This window comes from Hemicordylus capensis, chromosome 3 (assembly GCF_027244095.1).
Source record: "Hemicordylus capensis ecotype Gifberg chromosome 3, rHemCap1.1.pri, whole genome shotgun sequence".
Lineage (NCBI taxonomy): Eukaryota > Metazoa > Chordata > Lepidosauria > Squamata > Cordylidae > Hemicordylus > Hemicordylus capensis.
The window spans coordinates 343,106,473-343,133,320 of NC_069659.1; the positions used below are offsets into that span (position 1 = coordinate 343,106,473).

Genomic DNA, 26,848 nt, shown 5'->3' on the forward strand with positions numbered 1-26,848 from the left:
TCTGAAGCCCTATTTATACATTATGGAACATAGGAAGCTGCCTTCTACTGAGTCAGACCATTGGTCCATCTAGTGCAGTAGTCTACATAGACTGGCAGTGGCTTCTCCAAGGCTGCAGGCAGGAATCTCCCTCAGCCCTTTCTCGGGAAGCTGGTTGTGGTAGCAAGCATGACTTGTCCCCCTAGCTAAGCAGGGTCTGCCCTGGTTGCATTTGAATGGGAGACCACGTGTGAGCACTGCAAGATATTCCCCACAGGGGATGGAGCTGCTCTGGGAAGAGCAGAAGGTTCCAAGTTCCCTTTCTGGCTTTTCCAAGATAGGGCTGAGAGAGATTCCTGCCTGCAACCTTGGAGAAGCCACTGCCAGTCTGTGTAGACAATACCAAGCTAGATGGACCAATGGACTGACTCAGTATATGGCAGCTTCCTATGCTCTTAGCTCTCCCCCATAGACCAGCTCCCCTCTGTTCAACACCCATAGAACATACACAGATACAGTTATTCATGTTGTGTTGAATAAGCAGGCAGCACACTTCCTAAATGCACCATGGATTTGAAGGGCCGGTCCCTAGGTTCACTTTTAAAATGAACACAGGTACAATCATACACATGAAGACATATATGATTGTATAGATGTCTGTACACTCATATAACACAGTGTCTGAAAAGGGCTTGGGCCTTCTGGTGGTGGTGGTTTCTCCCCCCACCCCCACCCCATGGCCCCCAAGCCTGGGATGTGAATGAGCTTCAAGAAACTGTTCATGGTGTTGTAATTTAAAATTGGAGACAGTGCCAATAATATTTCATAGGGAGGACCTCTTATAGCGTACTCTTTTTTAAAAAATCTCCTTTCTTCCTTACACTTGTATAGAGCTTTTTGAGTGCGCAAAGTGCTTCACATGTATGATCTTCCTGCAATCCTTAAAAAACCTCAGTAAAACCGGAGACTGCAAATTTGGGTTGCCAGATGTGGCTGGGGATGTCAGGAGTGGTCATCCAACATCATCTAGGGCACCAAAATGAGAATCTCTGATGTAAGTGAAGTATGGTTATCCTCCTACTGAAGCTGGAGAGCTGAGTTTGAGAGGCAGAGGCTTGCCTACAACCACCTAGTGGTTCTCAGCAAAAGGGAGGTTTGCAATGGGGAAGTCCAAATTTCACAGCTGTCTCTTAACCCCTACACCAGGGATTCTCAACGTTGGGTTCCCAGATGTTATTGGACTTCAGCTCCCATAATCCCCAACCAAAGGCCACTGGGCCTGGGGATTATGGGAGTTGAAGTCCAATAACATCTGGGGACCCAACATTGAGAATCCCTGCCTTACACTACACCAGCAATGCAGCTACACAATTGTCCTGAGACAAGAAAGTCTTCCTACAGACTTCAAACTGGCAGTAATAGCTACTTGAATAGCCTGGTCCTTTGTACATGGCATGCACAGACATTCCCTGTATCTCTGTTTCCCCGGCTTGAAACGTTTTCATCCCCCTGACCCTAATGTTTTCTTCCCAGCCCAAGTGTCCTTGTGCATGGAAGCAGAGCAGACATGAAGACATGTATGCCAAAGAGACATCTTCAGAACATTACTAGGGAGGGCTTGTTGACATCATCAACCAACCTGCCCCACTCCCATTTTTAAAGCCAATGCAGCATAAACACAGTAGTACCGGCATATATGAGGAGCAGTCTGCTTTACCTGGGCAAGACCATCACAAAGCATGTCACACAGTTATTGCTAAGCAGCACTTACAGTGGATTCTTTTCACAGTGTATTTATAGCAAAACAGGAACCAGTTTTGTAATTCTCTCTAACCTGATGAAGGTGGACGGGGGGAGATGAAGCAGGGAAGTTGAGAATATGAAGCTAGCTTGAATATGGACTGGCCACTGGTGCATTGAGCCGAAGGCTGTCTATTCTGACTCGTAGCAGCAATCCAGGGTCTCAGGCAGGGGTCTTTCCCATAATTTGCTACCCTTTTAAGTGGAGATACAGTGGTGGAAATTGGGACACTCTACATGCTCTACCACTATGCCTCCTTGGTGCAAATGAGGTAAATCCAGGGATATAAAAGTCAGTAATGACAGGGTGAGGGCAAGGAGGTACTTGGCCCTCTCAAAAAAATTGAGGTTGTCCTCTCCAAAATTCATTGCCATCTCCTCCAAATTCTTATCCTAGAACCCTGCCGTGCATTCATACAAACGATAATTTTTTTAAAAAACAAACATTAGGGATGGGGCCTGCCACCATGGCCCCACCTGCCACCCACCTTCCCCCATACGAGCATTCACTCACCTTGGATATGTCATGAGAATATGGTTTGAGGATGGCCTGCACTACTACTTTTACAGACTTGCTTAAATGAATTGCATCTTGTTTATTCTAGAGCAGGAGTTCCAACCCTGGGTCCTCAGATGTTGTTGGACTACAACTCCCAAAGGCCATTGAGGCTTGGGGATGATGGGAGGTATCGTCCAACAACATCTGGGGACTAAGGTTGGGAACCCCAGCTAGTGGAACCACGGTTTGTCGCAATCAACAACCCCAGAACAAACCACATTTGTTTCAAAGAGAGGCTTTTGCCAGCCCAACAAATAGAGATACTTAGGGATGGTTCACACAGCATGTGTTGATTGTGGCATCATGTGATGATGCACAGATGTTAATGGGCCACCACAGATTAATCACAGCAGGTAGAACTTTCATGTTGCCCAACTTCAAGCAGAATACAAGACTTCTCAATGGACACCATTCGGACATGCAATTGAAAACCAGCAATACACATGCATTTGTGAAACAAAGCCCTGAGTAGTGGAAGGACATGGGCCCTCTGTTAAGAACAGTTAATGCTGAGATGAAATGTAGATCCGCTTGTGTAACTTTTATCAGGTTGTAACACAACACTGAACATTCAGTGCAATCAAAACAATATTTTTTATTACAGCACTGCACAACTTGTATAGACTCTGCATATTGGTCTTGTAAGTGGTGTAAAATGCCTTTTGTTGTGCTCCAGTTGCCGATTGCACCACTGAAGTGAAAGATTGGAACTGCGATGTTTAAGACCAAGGAGAAATCAAACTTTGGAACCATTTATTTGACATGGAAACCAAAAGGAACCATATAGTATCAGACTTGCACACAAACAGAAAAGAGAGGCTGAAGGTAACTGCAAATACTAAAAACTCTGAAATTTCTCCCTCCTAAGATGTTCCCATGATGCACCTGCTCCTCCATCCACGAGAATGATCCCAACTGACCATATGAATCCCATTTTATAACCTCATTCAGAGCCATTATCAATAAAGTAATTGATTGATTGATTAAGTGCCGTCAAGTCAGTGTTGACTCTTAGCAAGCACATAGATAGATTCTCTCCAGGATGATCTGTCTTCAACTTGGCCTTTAAGGTCTCTCAGTGGTGCATTCATTGCTGTCGTAATCAAGTCTATCCACCTTGCTGCTGGTTGTCTTCTTCTCTTTCCTTCAACTTTTCCCAACATTATGGACTTCTCAAGAGAGCTGGGTCTTTGCATAATGTGTCCAAAGTATGATAAGTTTGAGCCTGGTCATTTGTGCCTCGAGTGAAAATTCTGGATTGATTTGTTCTATGATTCATTTGTTTTCCTGGCTGTCCATGGTATCCTCAAAAGTCTTCTCCAGCACCAAAGTTCAAAAGTGTCAATAGTTTTTCTATCTTGCTTCTTCAAAGTCTAGCTTTCACATCCACAGAGTGTCACAGGGAAAACCATTGTCAGGAGATTCTAATCTTTGTAGTTATAGACATGTCACGGCATCTAAATATGCTTTCCAAGGCCTTCATTGCAACCCTACCAAGTGCTAGTCTGTGGCATATTTCTTGACTGCTGGATCCTTTACTGTTGATGGTCAATCCTAAAGGGCAAAAGCTATCCACCACTTCAATGTCTTCATTATCAAATCGGAGGCTGGTTGCTGTACCCATTGTCATTAGTTTAGTCTTCTTTACATTTAGTTGTAGTCCCATTTTCTCACTGTGCTCCTTTACTTTCATTACTAGAGCTTGCAGATCATCTGTATTCTCAGCTATCAGAGTGGTGTCAAGAGGCACACATATTTCCTTCCGCTGCCCCACATATTAACTTCTACATTTAACATGGCATCCTTGGATGGGCAGTTATTGAGATGCTTCCTGAGATCCATCATCATCTACTACTACTACTACTTATATGCCACTTTTCAACAAAGTTTCCGAAGTGGTTTACATAGAAAAATAAAGAATAAATAAATAAGATGGTTCCCTGTCCCCAAAAGGCTCACAATCTAAAAAGAAACTTAAGGCAGATACCAGCAACAGCCACTGGGGGGTTGCTGGGCTGGGGTTGGGTCCAAGGATGTCTCTGTGGTCTTGTGAAGAGGCATACATTGGCCCCATCAACTGCAGTTAACAAAACTGAGAGCAAGCCTTGGGACTATGCACTCCCTTCTCAGATCTCTTCCCTCTCTCACACCTCCTCCCAAATTCCTCTCCTCGCTCAACTGTTGTAAAGTAGATTTATTGCCAGTCAAGCACTGTTATGGTTAACCAAGGTTCCTGTTTAACCCTATATTTCTTCCCTCTGGTAAACCAAGGCCTCAAGTAGGTGACTTGGAAATAGGGGAAGGACAAACAGACTCTCAGCAAGCAGCCACAGCAGCACAGGTATCTGAAACCATGATTTGAAGCAAGTTTTAGACCTCAGACCTTGGGTAGGCAACCTTGATTCTCCAGCTGTTGTTGAACTACGACTCCCATCATGTATTGTGACTGAGGATGATGGGAGATGTAGTTCAACAACAGCTTGAGAGCCAAGGTTGCCTACCCCTGCCCTGGAATAAGGGGAGCAATGGTTAGTCTTGCCTGTTGGCGGATGTTGGTGCCAAGAAATGCTTAAGAGCAGTTGAGGGGATCTGGAGGAGAGGAGAGGAGGGGAAATGTTTAATCTTGCCTGTTCCCAATTTTCTAACCACAGTTATCAAGAAGCCAGTGTTACATCAACACTAGCTCACACATTTTATCATCCACATCACTCCTGTTTCAGCTCCGCAGCTCAACCTGCAAAAGTAATCATGGATGAGTGCAGGTAAGGAGAGATCAGTGCAGCATGGTCAAGAGCGGTAAAAGATGACGCAAATATATAGTTGCACACATGGAAAACAGTGATGTCACAATATGTTTGTGCTACCATTTCCCAAGGGACATGAAATGACAAGAGATTATGTCATAAGCAAACCTCAGTCCTGAGCAACCATCTCTAGTGCCTTGAATGACTGATGGCAGTTACCAGGGAATGTTTGGACGTCAATTCCATGTCAGCTTTCTGGAGGCTGATGGCCTCCGAGGTACTACAGTGTGATAAGCTCATTTATGCCTAAATAACAAAAGCACACTTTTATTGAGAAAGGCAGGGGAAGGAAGGATAGAGACATTTTCAGAAACATAAACACCTACTAAGGTTTGAACTAAGAAAAAGGTAATAGCATGGACGTCTTCAAGGTAAATGAAGCAAACATTAAAGTAATTTATAGGATAAAGCCTTAAATATTTATGAGCTCATTAGTGGAGAGCATAATCAAATAAATACAAAAATACACAGATTAGTAGCAACAAAGATCAATCTTTGTTTACTGGCCAGAAGTCTCATTTTCTCTCCCCTCACCCACCCTCCCGTCAAACAGTAATCATCCACCTAGATCTACATTGTTCAAAATTTCATGTGGGCCTGCATAAAAGGTACCAATCTGCTCTTCTTGGCAGCTACAATTAATACCCTTCGCAATCACACACATTTCTGAATGGAAATGTACTTAAGACAGTGTTCTAAATTAAGGTACCAATGGAGTATTAATGCAAAAACAAGTTGTTCTGGTAAGAACTAATCTGCCTACAACTAGACTAATTTTGGTCCAAATTGGTTAGGCAGTTCACAAGTTAGCCCCCTTGTGCCTCAAACATTCACATGTCCACCATCTTGAATCGGAATGGATGACACTGTCACAAAATATGTCTTTAAGGTGTCCCTACAACTGTACCCAATTTGGTTCATATTGGTCCAGGCACTGAAGAATTGATGGAGGGGGCACACACACACACACGGGCACACACTCACAGCCGGGTGATCTCATAAGTGTATTTTCCTTATGGAAACGAGGCTAATAATCAAGCTCTGATCTATCAGTTTTGCAATATTGAGATGCTTTGTATCTTCATAACTGGCCTCCTGGTTAGTTAGGTGGAATCCACTGTAGAGTGTACCCCCCGGAAAAGAGAGTCTCAACATGGCCTTCTTTCTTCCACCACAGATCTCTTGAGATTGCATTTGAAAAATGCAGTCTGTGCCTCTTGATAAGATGGACGCTTCTGAATTTGTCTTTAGAACTGAAGCAAGGAATAGGGATGTGCACGAACAGGTTCGGAGGCCTTTTTATGGTTCGAACCTTGCCTGGCTCAAGGGTTTGACAGAGTGGGGAGTAGAGGTTTTAAGGGCAGGGGAGCATGCACTCCCCCCACCAGGGTTTCCCTCACTGGCACATGGTGCCCTCAAAGCCCACTGGGGCATCAGGGAGGTATGCTACCACCCCAAGAGGCTTTCAGGGAAATGTGTGCCCGTGGGGGAAATGCAGCGGCAGCAGTGGGGGGTAAGTGCATCCTCCCCTGCCCTTAAAGCCCCCGCTGTCGAACCGGCCCCTGCTGGTTCCGTGCACATTCCTAGCAACGAATAAGAAGGCACCTGCCATTTGAAGGGGTACCACCCAATCTACGGATTCCAAATCTATCATCTCTGCTAACTTGGCAAAGAGGCACCTTTTTAACATGGTGATTCTCTTTATTTGGCGGGGGGGGGAGTAACTGGCCCTATCCACCCCCAGCACAGTACCTCCAGTGACTGTTGCTGGGGTCTGTCTTATGTTTCTTTTCAGATTGTGAGTAGGGGTGTGCACAGAACCGCCAACTGTAGTCCAGCACTGGGGGGGGGGTAGCTTTAAGAGCAGGAGGGTTTACTTACCCCTCCCGCCGCTTTCCCGCTCTGGCGCCGTAATGTTAAGAGTAATTGGGGCGGCAGGATACCTCCCTGCCGCCTCTTCCCCGCTGTTGCTCTAAAAACCTCCCAGTAGTCCTTTGCGCGCACACATGTCGTATGCGTGCTCCACGTCTCTGACGTGTGCGTGTGCAAAGGACTACTGGGAGTTTTTTTTAGAGCAACAGCGGGGAAGGGGCGGCAGGGAGGTATCCTGCCGCCCCAATTACTCTTAACATTACGGCGCCAGAGCAGGAAAGCGGCGGGAGGGGTAAGTAAACCCTCCCGCCACTCTTAAAGCTACCCCAAAACCCGGAACCGAACCACCCAGGTCCAGACCGGTCTGGGCCCATCCCTAATTGTGAGCCCTTTGGGGACAGGGATCCATCTTATTTGTTTGTTATTTCTCTGTGTAAACCAGCCTGAGCCATTTTTGGAAGGGCAGTATAGAAATCGAATTAATTAATTAATAATAATTATAATCTCATTCTGAAGCCTATGTAAACCAGACCGGAACGAGTGTAAATCGAGTGAAGCCAGAATATGCCTTCATTGCAGCAAAATCATGAATTGGAGTTCAAGAACAAGGCATGGGACCCCAAAACTCTCAGGCCCACTGATTCATCAGTTCAACGAACCTCCAAAGGCAGAGGTCCCCAGACATTGCTGGACAACTTCCATCATATTCAGCCACAATGGCCAAAGGCCCTTTGAAGAACAACAAAGTTTTCATCAAAATGCTTTTGATTTTAAAATCATGAACAGCCAAGGGAGAAGATAGCTGGGGATGATAGGAGCTATAGTCCAAATGTTTTCAGTTTTAATTGAAAATGGCCCAAGGCCATTATGACTGGGGCTGACATCTGGGATTGAGAACCCCTGTCCTCAGACATAACATTTCAGGACTGGATTCCCTTCCCAAAAGAAAGAAGTTTCACTCATCAGTAACAATCACACAGTTGGACTGGATGATTCTATGCTTCATCAGGTGAATAAGCACTCAGTCCCAGCAGGCAACATGTACGAACTGGTAGCCAACTCCAACACAGTTCAGCTTCTGAGGAAAGACAGTTTTTGGAAGCATGCCTGTGACAGGAGGAGCTGGCCAGCTTTCATCGCTACAATGCCAGCCAAGGCTGGATGCTCCTAATTGAGTACAGATTCACCTGGCCCGGGCTGGCAGCAGATAAATTTTCCCAGCTAGACATTTCCAGTCGCCTCTGGTGTTGGGACTCTGCCTCATGCATTATGAATTTCTGACTTTTTCCAGTGCCAGCCTGATCACAAAGCATTTGTTTCAGAGAACAGATTGCAGAGATTTTCCTGCCTCCACTCTCCATCTCTGGATGCTATGAAAATAATACATTTCAGTCCAGAGTGGGGAGGGGCATCCTTTTGAGTTTGCAATTCAGATACTGTGTGTGTGCGCGTGTGCAGGAAATTAAAAGAAAAAAGAAAGCTCACTTAACAACAAAGCTGGAAAGAGGGGAAAGATGCCAAACATTCTTGACAGATACTGGATCTTTTATAACTTCAGTGTTAAAAAAATTAACTGATAATTAAAATTTAAAAATTAAATTAACGGAAATGGCTAAAGGGGCAAAGCCATCCCTAACCACTGCCAGAGGTATGGAATTCTATGCTTTTAAAAAAAAAAGCCTCCAAATTATGTGAGTGGAATGCTCAAATTCACATTGTTGTACAAATTAAATTGCGCACATTTGATTTGGATTTCATTTTTTAAAACAAAATACAGACGTTTGGAATTTCCCCCTTTCTTCTTTGTTTTTAAATGATCGACTCCAACTTGGCTGTAGGGCCAGGCAACGAGCATGATGAAGAGGGAGACTGAATGTCATAGGGACTTTAGATTCTGGTCTTTATCGGCCCAGAGACGACACCACTCTAAAAGACCCACCCAGTGGGTCAGATAGTGTCTAAACACTCAGCAAAACCTTCATACCATTTTAGGTTTTTTCTCTATACCCTTCGCCAGCAAACTCTTTATGAAGATACAAAGCTGCCTTAGAGGGACGACGCTTCTAGCCCAGTATTAGCAACTCTGACTGGCAACAGCTCTCCAAGGCATCGGGCACAAGCTCTTTCCCTGTCCTTCTACCCAAGACCCTTTCAAGTGGAGGTACTCGGGATCGAACCGGGAACCTTCAAGAAGCGAAACGTGGGCTTTGCCACAAAGCTACGGCCTCTCCGCCTCGCTCTAGCCCCTTCTGTAGCACTTCCGCTGCTCCCCAATGATCAAACTGCGGTTGCTGCAGCTATGGTGGAGCACCAGCATGATGCAGTGCAAAAAGAGGGTGCAACTTGCCTGGCCAGTCTGTGGTTCTGGTACTTCTCGGGCCAAGTGCACTCATGCAAGGGGGGAATTGATGCAGGGGCAGAGGGACGGCGGCAAGGCCCCCCTCCGAGTGCAGTGAAGAGCCTGAGCTAATGAGCAAGCAAAACCAAGCAGCCCCACTTGACATCCTGCAGCACAATACCCCTGCCAAGTGTGAGCAAAATCAAACCTTTGCTGCCCCTACCTCACCGTTACGTGTGCGGGCTGTTAAAAAGATGGAGGGAGCTGGAGAACGGGCTTCCGGAGGCGTGGAGCACAAAAAGCGGGACAGGTGGCAAGCAGCAGGCGAGAGATGCCCTCCCCACCCCACAACTCAGGAGAAGTGGCAAGCAGGCACCGGGTCTCATTGTACATAGCCCAGGTTCTCCATCTCGTTCTTATACCGCTGTTCGGACACTTTGCTCTTGTGCTGCTTGCTTTCCAGGTGCTGCCGGAACTCCAGCTCCTCGCTGGCCCCGGCATTGCACATGGAGCAGTAGAACTGGCCGCTGGGGGTGACGCACATGGCGAGGTCCCGGGGAATCCGCTGGCGGGAGCGCGGGTTGAAGTAAGGGCCTGGAGGGAGGGAGAACCACAGAATCATTGAGTCGGAAGGGACACGGGAACATAGGCAGCTGTATTGGCGGATTAAGATATAGGCAGGGGAGGCATCTGCCTATCGCAGCAAAATCTGAGGAGCGGCAGTAGCTGCGGAGATGGGGGGCAGAGGCCATGGGGATGCTACAGATAGCAGAGTCCATGTGCGATCACTGGGGAGGGGGGAGGGGGAGGAGGTTGCCGCGGCCATATCGTGTCAGTGATAACTTTTAACTTTCTCCGGTTAAAAGATGGGCACTCTTCCCTCCTCACCCTGCAGCCGCAGCCACCGCCACCAGCGGCAAACTTTAGGGGATAGGCAGGGGGAACTTCCCCCTCACCCAGTCATCCCACTCCCCACAGCTACTGCTCCTGTGGCTTTTTTTGCTTTTTTAAAGTAAAAGTGAGGAACACTCCTCTCACCTCCACCACCACCCCAGCTACTGCCACCGCGATTAGGGGTGGCTAAAACCTTTTTGCCTATGGGCAGCAAGAAGGTTAATTCGTCCCTGCTGCTTTGTACGCAGTCAGACCCTTGGTTCATCTAGCTCAGTATTGTCTACACCAGGGATTCTCAACATTGGGTCTCCAGATGTTATTGGACTTCAACTCCCTTTTACATGACCCCCACCGCACGTTAAGGTCATATGAGGAGGTCCGTCTCCAGTTACCACCGGTTGGTTTGGTGGCAACTCAGAGGTGGGCCTTCTCTGTAGCTGCTCCCGGGCTGTGGAATGCACTCCCAGCAGAAATTAGTAAGCTTAATTCCTTATTGACCTTCAAGAGAGCCCTTAAAACCCATGTGTATGGCCTGGCCTTTCAGAGTTTTAATTGTTCTGATAGTTTAATTGTTTTTAAAGATGTTTTTAAATGGTGTTCATATTTATATTTATGTTTTAATTGTTATTGGTTTTAATGGTTTCTGTTTTTAATTGTAAACCGCTCTGAGCCATTTCAGAAGGGCAGTATAAAAATCGAATAAATAAATAAATAAATAAATAAATAAATAAATAAATAATCCCCAATCAAAGGCCACAAGGGCTGGGGATTATGGGAGTTGAAGTCCAATAACATCTGGGGACCCAACATTGAGAATCCCTGGTCTACACTGACTGGCAGTGTATCTCCAAGGTTACAGGCAGGAGTCTCACCTAGTCCTACCCAGAGACACCAGGGAGTGAACTTGGAACCTCAGACGTTCTTCCACTGAGCTACAGCCCCATCCCCTAATGGGTAATATCTTATTGCATTCACATCTCATCTCCTATCCAACTGCACACCAAGGCAGACTCTGCTTGGCAATGTTGGGATTTATGTGTGTATTCATTGTCTTTGGTCTTACAACTGATGTAGGGATATCTGTGTATAGGTTTGGGGTAGAGTGTAGAATGTTCATGTCCAGTGTTCCCGCTAACAGAGATTCCCAGATGCTGTTGACTATAACTCCCATAATCCACAGCCAAAGGCCATTGCAGCTGGGGATGCTGGAAGATGTAGTGAACAACATCTGGGAATCCCTGTGAGAGAGAACCCAGCTCATGTGTGTGGTTTTTAATTACTGCAATTGTTTAATTGTTGTTTTAAAATGTTTTCAAATTAATTGTTGTTATATTTTTAATTTTTGTTTTAGCTCTTTACTGTTTTAATGGTTTGTTATAATTATAAACCGCCCTGAGCCATTTTGGAAGGGCGGTATAAAAATGAATGAATGAATGAATGAATGAACGAATGGTCAGTCACCAGTTCTGTAGATGGATTGGTCTGTTTGTATTTCTTACGGGACGCTTGAGACTCTTCATTTTCTGTTAGGATGATCTTTCACTCAGAGTAGGACTGCTTATAATTTGGTGATAGTTAAGTAATGAACCTTTGTAACTTTGTTCAACAAACGTAACAAGCCTCAGTTTCTGCTCTGTTAAACTTCTCTACAGGCAAAGGGGACAATTCATGCTTGCTACCACCAACCCCCTGGCTTAGTGTAGGAACCCATTGACATGCAACACAAAACCAACAGCAAAATAAGCCCAGTCCAGTACAATGAAGGAAGCACCTTAAACCAGGACAAAATTATGTATTAAATATATAATAATATTTATTCAAATAATAATGTAAAATATCAGAAACAGTGAAACCTCACCAAATAAACCAAGGCCAAAAAAAAAAATCATAAAAAATAAAGCATCCAATATATAACCTACAAAATATATACGATGGGACCTGAAGATTGCTTATGAATATAAGAGAAAGATGGCAGTTCCAAATGTCAGTGATCCCTCTAAGGCATGTGCATGTGTGCGCGCATACACATTTTCTCACTCAGTTAATTTTAGATCTCGCTCAGGTTGAATCAGGAAGGCCTGATTCTGAATGCACATGTGTGCACACTGCTTTGATACTGCTGCCTGGAACAAAGCTCAGCCCACACAGAGATGAAGAAAATTAGAGGGAACGCTGATTCTAATCCAAAGTGCAAGTGGACAGCTTCACCCATTGACATCCAGCCTAGAGATGTGCACGAACCGGGTCCGGGCTGGTTCGGCAGTAGGGGGCTTACCTTTATGGAGTGGGGAGGGTGACCTTACCCCACCCCACCACATTTCACCCACCAGTGCTGTGATGAAAATCGCTAGTGTGGGGCAGCAGCATACCTCCTTGCCGCCCTAGTCAGCATCCTTCCAGAAGTGGCCGGTGTGCAGTGGGGAGATGAGCACCCTCCCTGCTCCTTAAAGGTAACCCTTGCCTTTGGCCAAACTCTGGACCTTCCGAACCACTTCAGCAGTCCATAAAATGATTTCCAAATGGGTTCATGCACATCCCTAGTCCAGCCATGTAAGAATTGTAGGGCCCATTCCAACTTACAGAGACCCCACACTTCTGAAATGCATAGAGGCTACAACGGGGCTCTTGACCAGGCTGCACCTTAACATGGAAGCGCTGCGACTGAGATCTGGGACCTCCATGGAACACTACTATTTGAACAACTCTGGCAGTGCTTAAGGGAGATGCTGTGATTATGCAGATCGCAGCAGCCCCATTGTGTCCCCCTTTAGGGGTGGCTCTAGAAGGGGGGGTAGGTTGGCCCTCCCACTTGCCCCGCCCCTGCCATTTCTGTTTCAGAAAGCTAATAGGTGGAACACAGTTTGACCAACCATAAATACACTTTTGGCCCTTCTGTGCCCCAAACTCAGTATTTTTCCTAGTGCCTTCCATGAGAAAGCATGAGAAAGCAACATTTGAATTGGACATGAGGCCAAGAGGGACAGGGGAACTGGGATGGCATCAGAACCCTGAGGGCTGTTTCCTCGTTGGGCCAACACATGGCCCCAGTTGATCCCAGGCTACCTTTAAGAGAGGCCAGATTACAACCCGCAGGAGAAGCAGAGGCAGGGATCGCTCTGCAGAGCTAAATAGCCTGGTGACTGACTGGGAGGGGGCATTCAGTGGCTCTCTGTTCCCTTGGAAGATGTACCTCTCTTTAAAGGAACCTGCTGCTGGTAGCTTGAGCATGCTGGTCTTGGACTGTAATAACAATGATTGATGATTGATTGATTGATTGTTTGATAGCTTGAGCATATGATACAGGGCATACAAATAAACACACCCAAGGCAAGCAGTGCCTACCAGTATCCAAAGAGAAAGCAAAAATGCTGTGGCCGTTGGGGAGTGCATTTAAGGCAGAAAGCCATAGTTATATGCCAGGGTTCAACCTGATCTGTACTGATAGAACATACTGTGCACCTACCATACATGTGCACACACATCCTATTCACGGTGGAGTGCATTCATCATAATTACCAATGCTTTTTAAAATAATCATCATTCCTTTAATTAGTTCAGAGCACATTTAGCCATTAACATTAGGTAACTATAAAAGTACAGAATACAGTAGTGGAATAAGGGTTTATTGGGACAACCCACCTGCCTGCACCATCTGTCCATGACAGTTACCTGCTACCAGCCCAAGTAGTCTCTGCACAGATAGATGTGGGAGAATGGAGAATGCAGATCTTTTCGTCAGAGCCTGACGACCTCTGAAGACTGAATTTTATTAAGGAATTGGTGGACATATCCAGCCTTTCCTCTAAGCCAGTATACTCCAGATGCTACTGAACTACAACTCCCATCATCTCCAGATTCAATAAATAGGGGCTGGAAATTATGGGGTTGTAGTTCAGCAACATCTGGAGTACCACAGGTTGGGAACCCCTGCCATAAGCAGAAATTACAGCTAGGCCTTCTATCGGTTTATTGTCTAAATCGGGAATTCTCAAATAGTGGTACTCCAGAAGTTGCTGAACTACAATGCCCATCATGCCCAGCCACTATAAGTTGTAGCTGGAGATGATAGGTGTTGTAGTTCATCAACATCAAGAGTATCACCAGTTGAGAACCCCTGGTCTAAATAAAAGGATGGGGCTAGAGCTCAGTGGTAGCATATCTGCTTTGAATGCAAAAAAATCCCCGGTTCAGTCCCTCACATCTCCAGGTAGGGTTGGGAGAGACTCCTCCTGCCTTCCAGAGCTACAGTCAGTGTAGATAATTCTCAGCTAGATGGGCTAACGGTCTGATTCGGTATAAGGCAGCTTCCTCTGTTCCTGTGATTGGTTGAAAGGCAGCTTGTCACCAAGTCCATTATTTCAGGAGTGATAACAGGGCATTCCCTGAGGTTAATGTGGATATTTCCAGTGAAAGGAATAGATGAGTTTGGGCAAAATGGAAAAAGACAAATGGTTAGTTCATACAAGCTTCTCTCCAAGGCTCTGTGGTTTGGAGGCGTAAGAACACCTTCCCACCAGTTATCCCTATAACAGGAATTCCCAGATGTTGTTGACTATAACTCCCATCATCCGCAGTCAAAAGCCATTGCACCAGGGGATTATGGGAGTTATAGTTAACAACATGAGGGAATCCGTGTTACAGGGAACACAGCTTACCACCATACCTCTGGGCATGCATATGTAGGCACTAGGAATCCATGTATAGGCTAACATTTGCTTATGCCTAAACACCCCAGAGAATCCAAAACAAGCCGGCCAGTTTTTTAATGGTATATGGGAGATAGGTCAAACTGTGTCATCTATGAACTTCATGTGCATATGCTCTATGCAGGTCTGATGTTCACCTGTGAGGATCCAGCAGGCCCAAAGGTGACACAATTTCAGCCCTGCACCATATGAAACCTTGATTTAGGGAAAGCTTCCAATCAAGTCTGCAATCATATGAAGACATTCTTCAGATATTTTCCTGAGCAAACTGAACTGCCCATTGACCTATTCCCTGTAAAACAAGGAAGCAGTCCGTCTGTCTTCTGGATTGTTTTTATTAAAATTCAGCATCTGATATGTCTGGGGGAAAAGGGATTCCCACAACAGATGGCCTTGGAGGGTGGCTAACCTGCTCTGTCATTCTGGATGACAGCAACACGACGAGGATTCAGGAGTAGTGCGGCTGGAGTCAAATGACCTGGGCATGTGCCAAGGAAACAGAGCAGAAAATTGCCCCTGCCTGCAGCAGGGGCATAGAAGGGCAGATGGTAGATTAAGAAAGGAGGTGAGAAATGAGCTGGCAGACAAAGCCAAGCAACTTTGAATGCTGAGGGATGAAGGCAAGACAGACAGGTAAAGATCAGCAGAAGCCAGACGCTCTGACTTTTTTGTAATTGTGTGCCATCAGTGCTTGTCTTTTTGCAGCAGGGACTGTCAAAATAGTTAAGTCTCAGAACCTAGTCCCAAGTGGCTTACCAGAACAGGTCCCAACCTCAGACCACAGGGCTCGTAGTTCCCCTGATAACTGAGCAAAGAGGCACCTTTTAAAAGTGTTTATTCTCTTTAATTAGCAGGGGGAGAGCAACTGGTCCTATCCATCCCCAACACAGCATCCCTCCAACAGCGGTTGCTGGTGTCTACCTTATGTTTCTTTTTAAGATTGTGAGCCTTTTGGGGACAGGGAACCATCTCATTTATTTTTCTATGTAAATGGCTTCAAGAACTTTGGTTGATGAGTGATATATAAATATTCGTGGCAAATTCATCATAATAATTTGTAAATATGTTATGTTCAAGCCCGAGATGCTCACAAAAACACAGGGAAGAGTCATAGCTCATGCTTTGCATGCAGAAGGTCCAGTCTGTGGCCAAAGGCGTATCTAGGGAAAATAGTGCCTAGGACAAGCACTGAAATTGCGCCCCCTGTCCAAACATCTGACACCCATCTTTCAGATAACTTTACCATAATATCAGCTGAAAAATACAAGTCAAGCTCGTTAATCTTTTAATATTTCAAAAAATATATAGCTGTGGACGTAGCCAGACCAAAAAATGCTGGAAAACTACAAATTTCAGTATGCTGGGGCTGATTAAATACCCAAATACTATGTGGAGGTGTACTTGGAAAACTAAACAGAAGTGCCTGTCTAATTCTCTACTATGCATTGTAGCATCACTATTACAAAAGTTTTAAAAATAAATGGAGAATTTGACTTTTCCCAGATACTCTGAAAATAATTAAAGGATATGCAGAGTAAACTGTGTCACTGCTTGGAATATATTCTAGTATTTCAGAAAGATAGTTAAAATGAGAGAAACAGCAATAGCAATAGCAATAGCACTTACATTTATATACCGCTCTATAGCCGGAGCTCTCTAAGCGGTTTACAATGATTTTTAGCATATTGCCCCCAACATTCTGGGTTGGAAAGAGAGCAAGAAACTCCCAGTGGGCCTTAATACTAAGGATTTCACACTGATGAAAGACAAACTCACCATTAATAGTCATATTATTAAGACATCACATTTAACTCACTTATCAGAAGAAGCAAAGTAAAAGCAAATGAATACAATCCTAGCTCATAAGCTTCAGCTCAGTATTCACAAGCCCTGATTCTCTGTACATAGTGCCAAACTAAATATGTGTACAGTGACTTTTATTATATTAGTTTTTAAAAAAATTACCTGTAGCCCCTTCAGGGGGCTTCCTAAAGGCCATGGGGGGGGGTCTGCAAAGGTTCCCCCTCCCCGCTCTGGCCTCTAGGGCCTCGCAGAGACCATTTGAGCATGTGCGGTGGCCATTCTTTAAAATAATTTTTTTCAAAAAAAATATGGCCGCTGAAAACAAAATGGCCACCGTGCATGCTCAAATGGCCTCTACGACACCTGGCATGGCCTAGGGCCTCACAGAGGCCATTTGAGCATGTGCAGTGGCCATTTTGTTTTCGGTGGCCATTTTTTAAAAAATAAAAAATAAAAAAATGGCACCCCCCTTCAAGTGGCGCCCAGAGCACGTGCCCTGCCTGCCTTACTCTAGATACGCCCCTATCCATGGCATATCCAGGTAGGGATGGGAAAGTCCACCACTCAAAACTCTGGAGAAATGTTGCCAGTTTGCTTAGACAGTTCTAAGCAAGATGTACCCATGGTCTGGTACATATATGGTGCCTTCATATGTTCAGCATCTAGTCCAGGGGTTCTCATATGTGGGTCCCTGGACATTGTTGGGCTAAAACTCCCATCATCCCCAGATACAATGCCCAGAAGAAGTTGTCTTATATAGCAAAGGACATGAGTGGAAACTCATGTGGTTTTGGTGGCTAACCTCCTTATAGCTCTTGGTCGCATGAAGATTTTAGCTAGCCTAGGGGTTCTCCCCATATGTTGTTGGATTACAACTCCCATGATCCCCAGTCACAATGGCCTTTAATTACATTTAGCTTTTTAAGTGCTTTAGGTGTTTTTTAAACCATTTCTTCCCCTTAAAAAAAAAAAAAGGCTTGATCCCCAAGCATCAGTTTCTGATCTAGCTATCAGAATTGACTGTGGCAATTCCGGAACTAAAGAGTTTCTCATTCCAGCCACCCATAGCCCCAGCCTCTGTCATCACAGAAAACAAGCCCGCTAGCTACACCTGCAAATACTGGAAATACCTGTGTTATTCTGGACGGGATACACATTTCGTCTGTTCTGCACCATCTTGTATTCACTCCCTTCCTTCCGCACCCTCCGTTTGCCTGCTTCCGATGAATCCCTGATGTTGTAGATATTAAATCAAAAGGGGAAAAGGAGGGAGGGAGAACAGGGACACTGTTTATAGATATCTTGGGGAAAGATCAGAAGAAGATGCTAGAGTCACAACCACTTGCACTTGGGAAAGATTGGCAATACCTACGAGAATGAGTTGTTCTGAGCTTCGGCCAGCCGCAGCCTCTTGGCGTGATTCTTCCCTTGGTAGTGAGCCTGGGCCACAGCTGGCGAGCTGAATGAAGCATCGCACAGTTTACAGTAGTCATTCTCTGTGGCCAGGATCACTCGGCCTCCTGGCTTCGATGAAGCCCCCTAGACAGGAAGGAAAAGACGTTAAGGCAGGCTACAGCAGTTTATTCTTTAAAACACACATCCCCACACATTTTGCCAAGCCTCTTTTTCAGCTCTCATACGACACTTGTTAAAAATGAAGACAAGCCACTCCATGCCATGCTTAACCCACAGATGATGCAAGATTTGGATCAGGTTAGATGCTTCTGAGGACTGTCACAAAGCACCACTTCACTGAGTACTGCTGCAAGGCATAGTAGCATAGGATTTGTCTAGCTGGAAGGGACCTTGGAGGTCTTGAAGCCCAATCTCCTGCTCAAATGGTCCATAACTCAGTGGCAGAGCATCTGCTTTGCATGCAGAAGGTCCCAGGTTAACTTCCTGGCATCACCAGGTAGGGCTGGGAGAGACCCATGTCTGAAACCCTGGAGAGCTGTTGCCAGTCAGTGTAGACAAAACTGAGCTAGATGGACCAATGCTCTGACTTGGTATGAGGCAGCTTCCTATGTTCCAATGTTGAGGGAACTGCTACAGCACCCCTGAGATATCCAGCCTCTTTTTGAAAACCTCCTCTGAGGAAGAGTCTACCACTGCATGAGGCAGACTGTTCCACAGTCAAACAGCTTTTACAGTCAGGAAATTATTCCTATGTCTAGCCTAATTCTGCTGCCTTGCAATTTTCACTCACTGGTTCTAGCTCTGCCCTCAGGAGCAACAATGGACAAGTACAGATGTGAAAGCCTGGGAGGAAAAGGGGTACACACACAGAGAGAAAAGGTGCCGCCGCTCTCCGCCCCGGACTTCACATTTCTAAGAACAAGTCAATCATTCCTCATAGCACTCGGTTTCCAGACCCCGCCCCCCAACCATCTTTGTTGCCCGCCTCTGAACCGGTTCCAGTTTGTGCTTCATTCAGAAGCAGGATTCCATGTTGCTTTTGGCTGCCTGACTTCTTAATGGCTGATGTTGCTTCTCCCTGACTAGCTGCTCAGACTGTGAAAGATTCCCTGTTTCCTGAATGGGCATCTTCTGTTCATAGCGCTAAAGGAGAGTTACACACAACTCACCCACCCTCACTTCCAGTGTCTGTGGCTGGAATTTAACGCAAAATGGAGAAGATGGTCTATGTCTACATCTCTATGGTCCCCTGTCCTGTTTCTTTGGACTGGTTGCCCAACATGTTTACTTGGGAACTGGAAGCGTTGCTGAATTGTGACTCCTTGTGTTACCAAAGGATCTGGTACTACTGAGAGCAAGTGTGATGCAGCAATTACAATAATGGGCTAATGGGGTTTTAAAGCCCCCTTTAAAACTATAAACTCACTGGGAGATTCTAGGCAAGCTGTGCTCCCTTAGCCTCAGATCCTCACTGTAGTATGGGAATGACAACAATATTGACTAATATTACTATTGAAAACAAAGAATAATATTGAAAACAGTTTTGTTCTTAAGCTGTCTGTTGAATCTCGAATTGTGATGGAGAGACTGATGGATTAAATTCTGTAGAATGGGCATGATAAATTAATAAGGCGATGCATGGTTTACATCATTGTGGTTTGTTGGTTCTTGGCAATGTTTGTGCCGAATATGCACAGGCATCGAAGTCATCAATAAGAAAGAGGAAGTAAGTTATGAGACATCTAAGTAAAAGTACCACCATGTTTATTCATGGCCCAGATAAAGCCGTTCATGGCAGTCAGCAACTGGTCTGAATCATGCCTGTCATTGCCACTTTGGGTTTTTTTGTTGTTTGATCTAGCTGTACTGGAATTGGTAAGATCTAAAATCGTTTACATTTTATTTCCGAGTTTGTGTTTCATCTCCCATTCAGTGGACAGGATCCATCTCAACAGCCAATGCAAGGCTAAAAGTGGGGGAAACTAACTAACATAAGGGATTAAAACAAGATTCCTAAAGTAGTGAGGCAAGCTCCACATAAGTAGTGTTAATGTAATCACTTTATGAATAGGGTCAGTTTGTTAGCTAGCAGCTTTATTTCGTTCGGTACATGACCAGAAACAAACAATTAAAAAATACTAGCTTAACCCACACAGCATCTGCACCACTAGTACTTTATTGCTAACTTGGCAAAGAGGCACCTTTTAATGTGGTGATTCTCTTTATTTGGCAGGGAGAGAATAGCTGGCCCTCTCCACCCCCAGCACAGTACCCCTCCAGTGACTGTTGCTGGAATCTTGTGTTTCCATTTAGATTGTGAGCCCTTTGGGGACAGGGTTCCATCTTATTTATTTGTTATTTCTCTGTGTAAACTGCCCCGAGCCATTGTTGGAAGGGTGGCATAGAGATCAAATAAATAAATAAATAAATAAATAAATAAATAAATAAATAAATAAATAAATAAATAAATAAATAAATAGTAGATCATTGCTCTCCTTGCCTATGCCTTCTTTCTTTCTCTCTCCCACTCCCTTTTCTCTCTCCTCCTGTCTCTCTTCCCCCCTTGTTTATTCCTTTCTTTCTACTCTGTTCCCCTTTGTTCCTTTCCCTTCTTTATTTCACTTTCCCTCCCTCCTTTTTATTTCTCACTCTATCCTTCCTCCTTTCATATTTTCTCTTTCTTTCTCTCTTTCCCTCCCTTGTGGGTTGCCTCACAAGCCCCTGCGCACAGGGGCTGGGTGCTCTCCTTTGCCAGCTAGGAAGGGAAGGGGGCTTCTAGGAGCACTGTCATGGCAAAGGGTCCTGCTCTGAGTGCACAGGACCTTGTGTCGGCATGTGGAGCATGTTAAGACTGCGACCTGGAGAGAGTCCCGTTATCATCACATGTGTAGCTGTCTGAAGCACCCATTCCTGTTCCCTCTTGGGTAACTTACCCCCCGCCCCCGCCCCATGTTGTGTGTGTGTGTGTGTGTGTGTGTGTGTGTGTGTGTTGGGATTTATTTATTTTTTTGAATAATTTTTAAAAAAAAACAACTCTCTCAGATGCCGTTATCCTATGCACGTGTGAGAGAGCCATAGAGAAGGCAAACAGACTGTTGGCATGGTGACCGTCTCGCACTCGGCTGCCCCCCCCATAATCCCCCCTCCCTTGAGTGTGAGGGGAGGGCCATGCGTATTACTTTGGGAGCTTCACTGCTGCCCCCCCACAAGTATGAGGGGCATCCACGCAGCTTTCTCTCCCCTGTGTGTGTGTGTTGAAGCTGCTCTACTCTCCCTAAAAAGAAGGGGGTGGGGGGGTCGCATGGTTCTGCTGGAGGGAATCAATCAATCAATCAAATATCTATCTATCTATCTATCTATCTATCTCACACACTTCATTGCCATGCCCCCGTCACAGCCCCTGCTGTATTGCTCTGCGTCTTTAATTTATGTAAGCGCAACAGCAGCAGCAGAGGCTCCAGCTCCTCCTGCTGACAGGCATGAAGCTGGCAACCACAGCCAACTGGACGCAGAGCAGCGGCGCTGGGCTATCTCTGCTTTGCAGCGCTGGCTCCCACAGCAGTTGCAAAGGGGTCTCACAGGTAGGGGTGTGCAAACAGGTTCAGAACCAAACCGGTTCAACTATGAGCTGGTTTGGTTCGACAGTTCAGGGTCGAGCTGAACCACTCCCGGTTCAGTTCGGCTCAACCCTGGACCGAACCTCTCACGGCCGTTCAGGGGGGTTGTGGACCAAACAGTTAAATGTAAATGTAAATATATAATTCATTTATTTACATTCAACTCTCCCCCCGGCTGCAGTTTGTATCTGCGGTTTGGCGAGATTTTTTCCAGTGATTGGGGGGGGGTCTGCAAATTTGGGGCGTTCAGAGGTTTCATCCACTCATTCCAGCGTGGTGAGCCAGCATGGTGTAGAGGTTAGAGTGCTGGACTAGGACCGGGGAGACCCAAGTTCAAATCCCCATTCAGCCATGAAACTAGCTGGGTGACTCTGGGCCAGTCACTTCTCTCTCAGCCTAATCTACTTCACAGGGTTGTTGTGAGGAGAAACTCAAGTATGTAGTACACCGCTCTGGGCTCCTTGGAGGAAGAGCGGGATATAAATGTAAAATAATAATAATAATTCCTCTTGTTGACCCTGCCAACTCCTCACAATTTAAAGTGACTGAGTGGTTTTGTGGGGTTCAAAAGTGCCTTTAAGCAATGGGTTGGGTTTTTTTTTTAAATTTTCCAGAGGTTCAATTTGCTCACTCCTCTTACTTCTTCTTGGTGATTTTAAAGGATTCCGGGTGATTTGGGGCAATTTTTGGTCTTTTCATGATGGCAGTTGCCCATACTTCCTGTTTCCCATACTTCCTGTTTCCCATTGATTTCAATTGCTTGCCAACTGTGAAATTGCCAGTGGCGATGTTTTGCCAGAAGGGAACCCTCACGATTGGCAAGGGATGACTGTATACTGCTTTTCAACAAAAACGTTCTCAGAGCGGTTTTCATAAAGAATGGAATAAGGTGACTCCTTGTCACAAGGCAGAGACCAGAAACAGCCATTGAAAAGCTGTGTGGGGGCATGGATAGAGACAGTTGCCCACTGCTAAATATATGATCCACTAGCCCTTAAGTAACACAGGGCCTTTTGCTTTATTTTGTTTCATGCCGCAGCAGACAAACAGGGTCTCCTCTCTAGAATTAAGCACTGAAGTCTCATGGATTTCAGTGAGGAGACTTTGTATACGCTCAGCTCTCTCACACTAAAATCCAAAATACTTAGCAGCACTTAACTCTGGCTGGATCATGTCCCACTCTAGCTAAACAGTTCTGCTGCACATGCAAGCTCTCACAGAGTCACTTCAAAAAGACATTCAAATGACTGCCAGATGTAAAAAAGGGCCCACTATAGGGCAGAGAACAAGAGGTATGTATAACCTTTCCCGTGGCCAGACGTGCCCCACTCAAGGAAACTGAAAAACTTTATTTTCAAAATTCATCACCACCCTAGCACACAGATATCTGAGAGCAGGTGTGAAATATGAATGAATAAGAGAGAATGGCCACTAACCCTATATATTATTTAACGTTTTTCCAAATATGCAAAAGCTTGCGGCGCTGACAAGCATTGTAAATGTATGCAGATGCTTTATACCAAGTCATCAATATTGTCTATACCAGGGCTGCACAACTTCAGCCTTCCTGCAGCTGTTGGACTACAACCCCCATCATCCCTGACTACTGGCCACTCTTGCTGGGGAGTTGTAGTCCAACAACTAGAGGGCCAGAGTTGTAGAGCCCAGGTCTACACCGACTGGCAGATGCTCTCTAGGGTCTCAGACTGGGGTCTTTCTTGCCTTATCTGGGGATGCCAGGAACTGAATTTGGAATCTCCCACATGCGCTCTACCACTGAGATATGGCCCTTTGCCATATCTAAAAGGTATGAAAATAAGTATTTCACCTTTTTTGGATACATAAATGCGAGCTTTCACATAATGGTGGCAAATACACACCAGTGAATGCTGTCAGGGTTCTTGAACATTCAAATACTAGACTCCAAAATTGTCAGCCAAATTTCAGACATGCCCTACAACGTACAGAGAATCCTATCTCTGCACAAATTTGAAAGCTCAGTAGTACTACACCTGCCACAAACAGGAGTTCTGCCGGACCTTAAAAAGACTAACAAACTGACTGTGCTGTTTATTGTCACAGAGCTGTTGAAGCTACAGCCAAAGCAGTTCTACAGCAGTTCTCCTGAACAGAAGCAGCTGTGAGCGGCTCTCATTCATTTCAATGGGATTTGCGCTGAAGATGTTCCTGGTGAATTGTGGTTAGCGCTGGAACCTTGCCAGCTAGGAAGGTCTATTGGGAAAATATACATTGGAGAGGAAGGGACAAATCTGGTACATGCCAGCAACGAGACGAAGTTAAGTCTTGTACTGACTTGCCTGCTGTTTAGCCTTTGATCTAGATGGTAGACATCATGGGCGAGATTGGGGGGGAGATCGCATAAACCTAAGTAGGTTTTAGAGCAGGATCTCTCTTTTACATAAGATGCTGTCTCCCTCCAGTGGTTGACCTCATCAGCTGCTACAATCTTCCCTCAGTCCTAAGGCATCTTCCTCGAGTTCAAGTGATGGGAGATCTGCATCTTCTTCTCAGTATCCAAGGGCAGAGCAACATGGTCCATGCAACAGAGGGATGCCATTCAAAATGTCAGCCCCATATCAAGATCTCCCCCTCACCCCCCAAATATGTGGGGTAATCCCCCCCACCCGGTTGTGAGGTCACTACACTGCAAGCAGCCCCAGCCTTGCTGCATATCACTGGCTAGTGGGCAAAGTTGTCAAGGGGTGATGCCATGACACTCATTAAGGTGATCCTAGATGTTCTGAGGGGTAGGAGATGGATACAGAAATGCCATTCTCACCGGCATCCCTTTGTCACATATAGCAAATAGCTCCACTCAGAGCAGCATCAGTGCCCACCTAATTCTTTCATGGCTTTCAGTGGTGCCCTTTTACACTTTAACACACAAACAAAAACCCTCAGTGCACAGGTTTCCCTGTTCATTTCATGTGCAGGGACTACCTTCACCAGCATCCCTTTTCACACATAGGTTACACAGAAAACTGGAACATAGGAAGCTGCCATATACTGAGTCAGACCCTTGGTCTATCTAGCTCAGTTTTGTCTTCACAGACTGGCAGCAGCTTCTCCAAGGTTGCAGGCAGGAACCTCAGCCCTATCTTGGAGATGCCAGGGAGGGAACTTGGAACTTAGATGCTCTTCCCAGAGCAGCTCCATCCCTTAAGGGGAACAATTTGCAGTGCTCACACTTCTAGTCTCCCTTTCATATGCAACCAAGGTGGACCCTGCTTAGCTAAGGTGACAAGTCATGCTTGCTACCACCAGGCCAGCTCTTCTCCTGCCTAATACAGAATCAGGTCACTGGTCCATCTGGTTCAGTACTGCCTACACTGACTGGCAGCAGCCCTCCAGCGTTTCAGATGAATATTCCTTAGCCCTACCTGGAGATGTATATAATCAGATGCATATTTGCAGATGCTGGGGGTCAAACCTGGGACCTTTCACAGGCAAAGCAGATGCTCTTCCACTGAGCTACAACCCTTCCCCCAGAACTGCCAGCCCCACTGAACTGAATGAGGAACAGGGAAGTCCTTTTGTCACTAGGAAACGCATGCGTGCTCTGGAGCTCCCAGGAGGACATGATACCTTGAGGCAATGAAGTTTCCTCACACAACTTTTGAATAACTGGCGTATTCAGTCAAGGCTTACATACTGAGGCTATTCTCATAATCAGCCTAGAGCCTAGCCCGATTTTTGCTGGTTGTGTAAACCACCGAGCTTACAGATGAGCCCGGTGGTTTACAAGTGGCTAGCCCACTTGAGAAGCCTTCCCCTTAGCCCAGGTTAGCGGAACAAGCACTCTGCTAACCGGGGTTAACAGATTGTGTGTTGCTGTGGCGCAGCTCAGCACCGTGGCAACTCACAAGTAGACCCCCAACTGGGAGACTTAAAAGCAGCCTCCTGGCTCGGGGGTCTCTCTAGCATGCCCTGTGTGCTCGTGCCGGGCATGCTGGAGCTTCCGGGGGCCGCATGGCCCCTGAACTCCCAAGCCCCCGCTGGCTCTGTGACGGAGCTGGCAGTTGTGTGGGCAGCAGCCTGGAGCAGACTGACTGCTCGTCTGCGGGGAGAGCAAGCTAAGCCCGCTCTCCCCACAAACCCCATTTCGGCAGCTCCCACTGATCGTGGGAACCGTCTCATTGTGTGTTCAGTTTTACCTGATGCTCCGTTATTTCATTCTCCATTCAGTAACACTTCTCTGAGCAATTCAAAGCAGTGTGCAATAAGAAAAAACACAAGTTGTAAAAAACACCATTTCAACACTGCATCAACAGCAACCCCAGAAATCAACCAGAAGCAGGAGAGAAGAGGCATGCCTTACACCCAAAGTGGTTTAAAAAACAACAACCAGAGAAGAGGAACATGCCACAAATGTGGGGCAGAGCCTGTAAAGGCCTGTTTTGTTTTGTTTTACTGACTCTCTGTCTGAACCTGAGTCAAGCAAGGTGTGGAGAGCCGTCTTGCAGCAGCAAGCATGAATTGTTTCCTTTGCTGAGTAGAGTTTGCATTTGAATGGGTGACTACCTATGAGCACTGTCTGCCACAAGTTGTCCCCCTTAGAGGATGACCCTGGGAGCATCTCCAGGTAGGGCCGAGAGAGACTCCTGCCTGCAACCTTGAAAAAGTTGTTGCCAGTATTGTGCAGACAATACTGAGCTGGATGGACCAAGGGTCTGACTCAATATAAAGCAGCTCCCTGTGTTCCTAAGGCAGGCTGGAGGCACAAGCTCTACAAAGAAGCTGTTGAACCAGCAAAAGGCCGGTACGAACTGAGGATTTATGTAGGTGGCGAGAGAGCACCCTGCCCATTCCAACATCCTCAGGCCATCCCCTACTCCAGAGGAGGCACCTGACCTGGCCTCCCTTCCTTCCGACTAGGTCTATCAGAAGAGTGACCACAAGCAGTCAGGGGAGTGTGTCGCCTTTGGGAGTCAAGGGAGCCTTGCTTCTGCTTCTGGGAGCTCAGAGGCAATGGAAGGGGTTCTACAGCAGGGCCAGGAGCCCCACTAGAGGGCATCACCTCAGAAGTAAACTTTCAAAAG

General features: G+C 45.9%; 1 protein-coding gene across 2 annotated transcripts in view; it reads right to left on the minus strand.

The window, feature by feature from the left end:
* Window positions 1–7,282: 7,282 nt before the first annotated feature.
* ZMAT3 (zinc finger matrin-type 3) overlaps window positions 7,283–26,848 on the minus strand; it is a 35,965-nt gene continuing 16,399 nt past the window's right edge. For both annotated transcript variants that reach the window (XM_053311334.1, XM_053311333.1), the window contains exons 4-6: window positions 18,128–18,294; window positions 17,886–17,986; window positions 7,283–9,946 (exon numbers count right to left, since the gene is read on the minus strand). In XM_053311334.1, coding sequence (XP_053167309.1) covers window positions 9,735–9,946; window positions 17,886–17,986; window positions 18,128–18,294 — 480 coding nt within the window. In that variant the 3' untranslated portion in view covers window positions 7,283–9,734. The remainder of the gene's footprint in view (window positions 9,947–17,885; window positions 17,987–18,127; window positions 18,295–26,848) is intronic.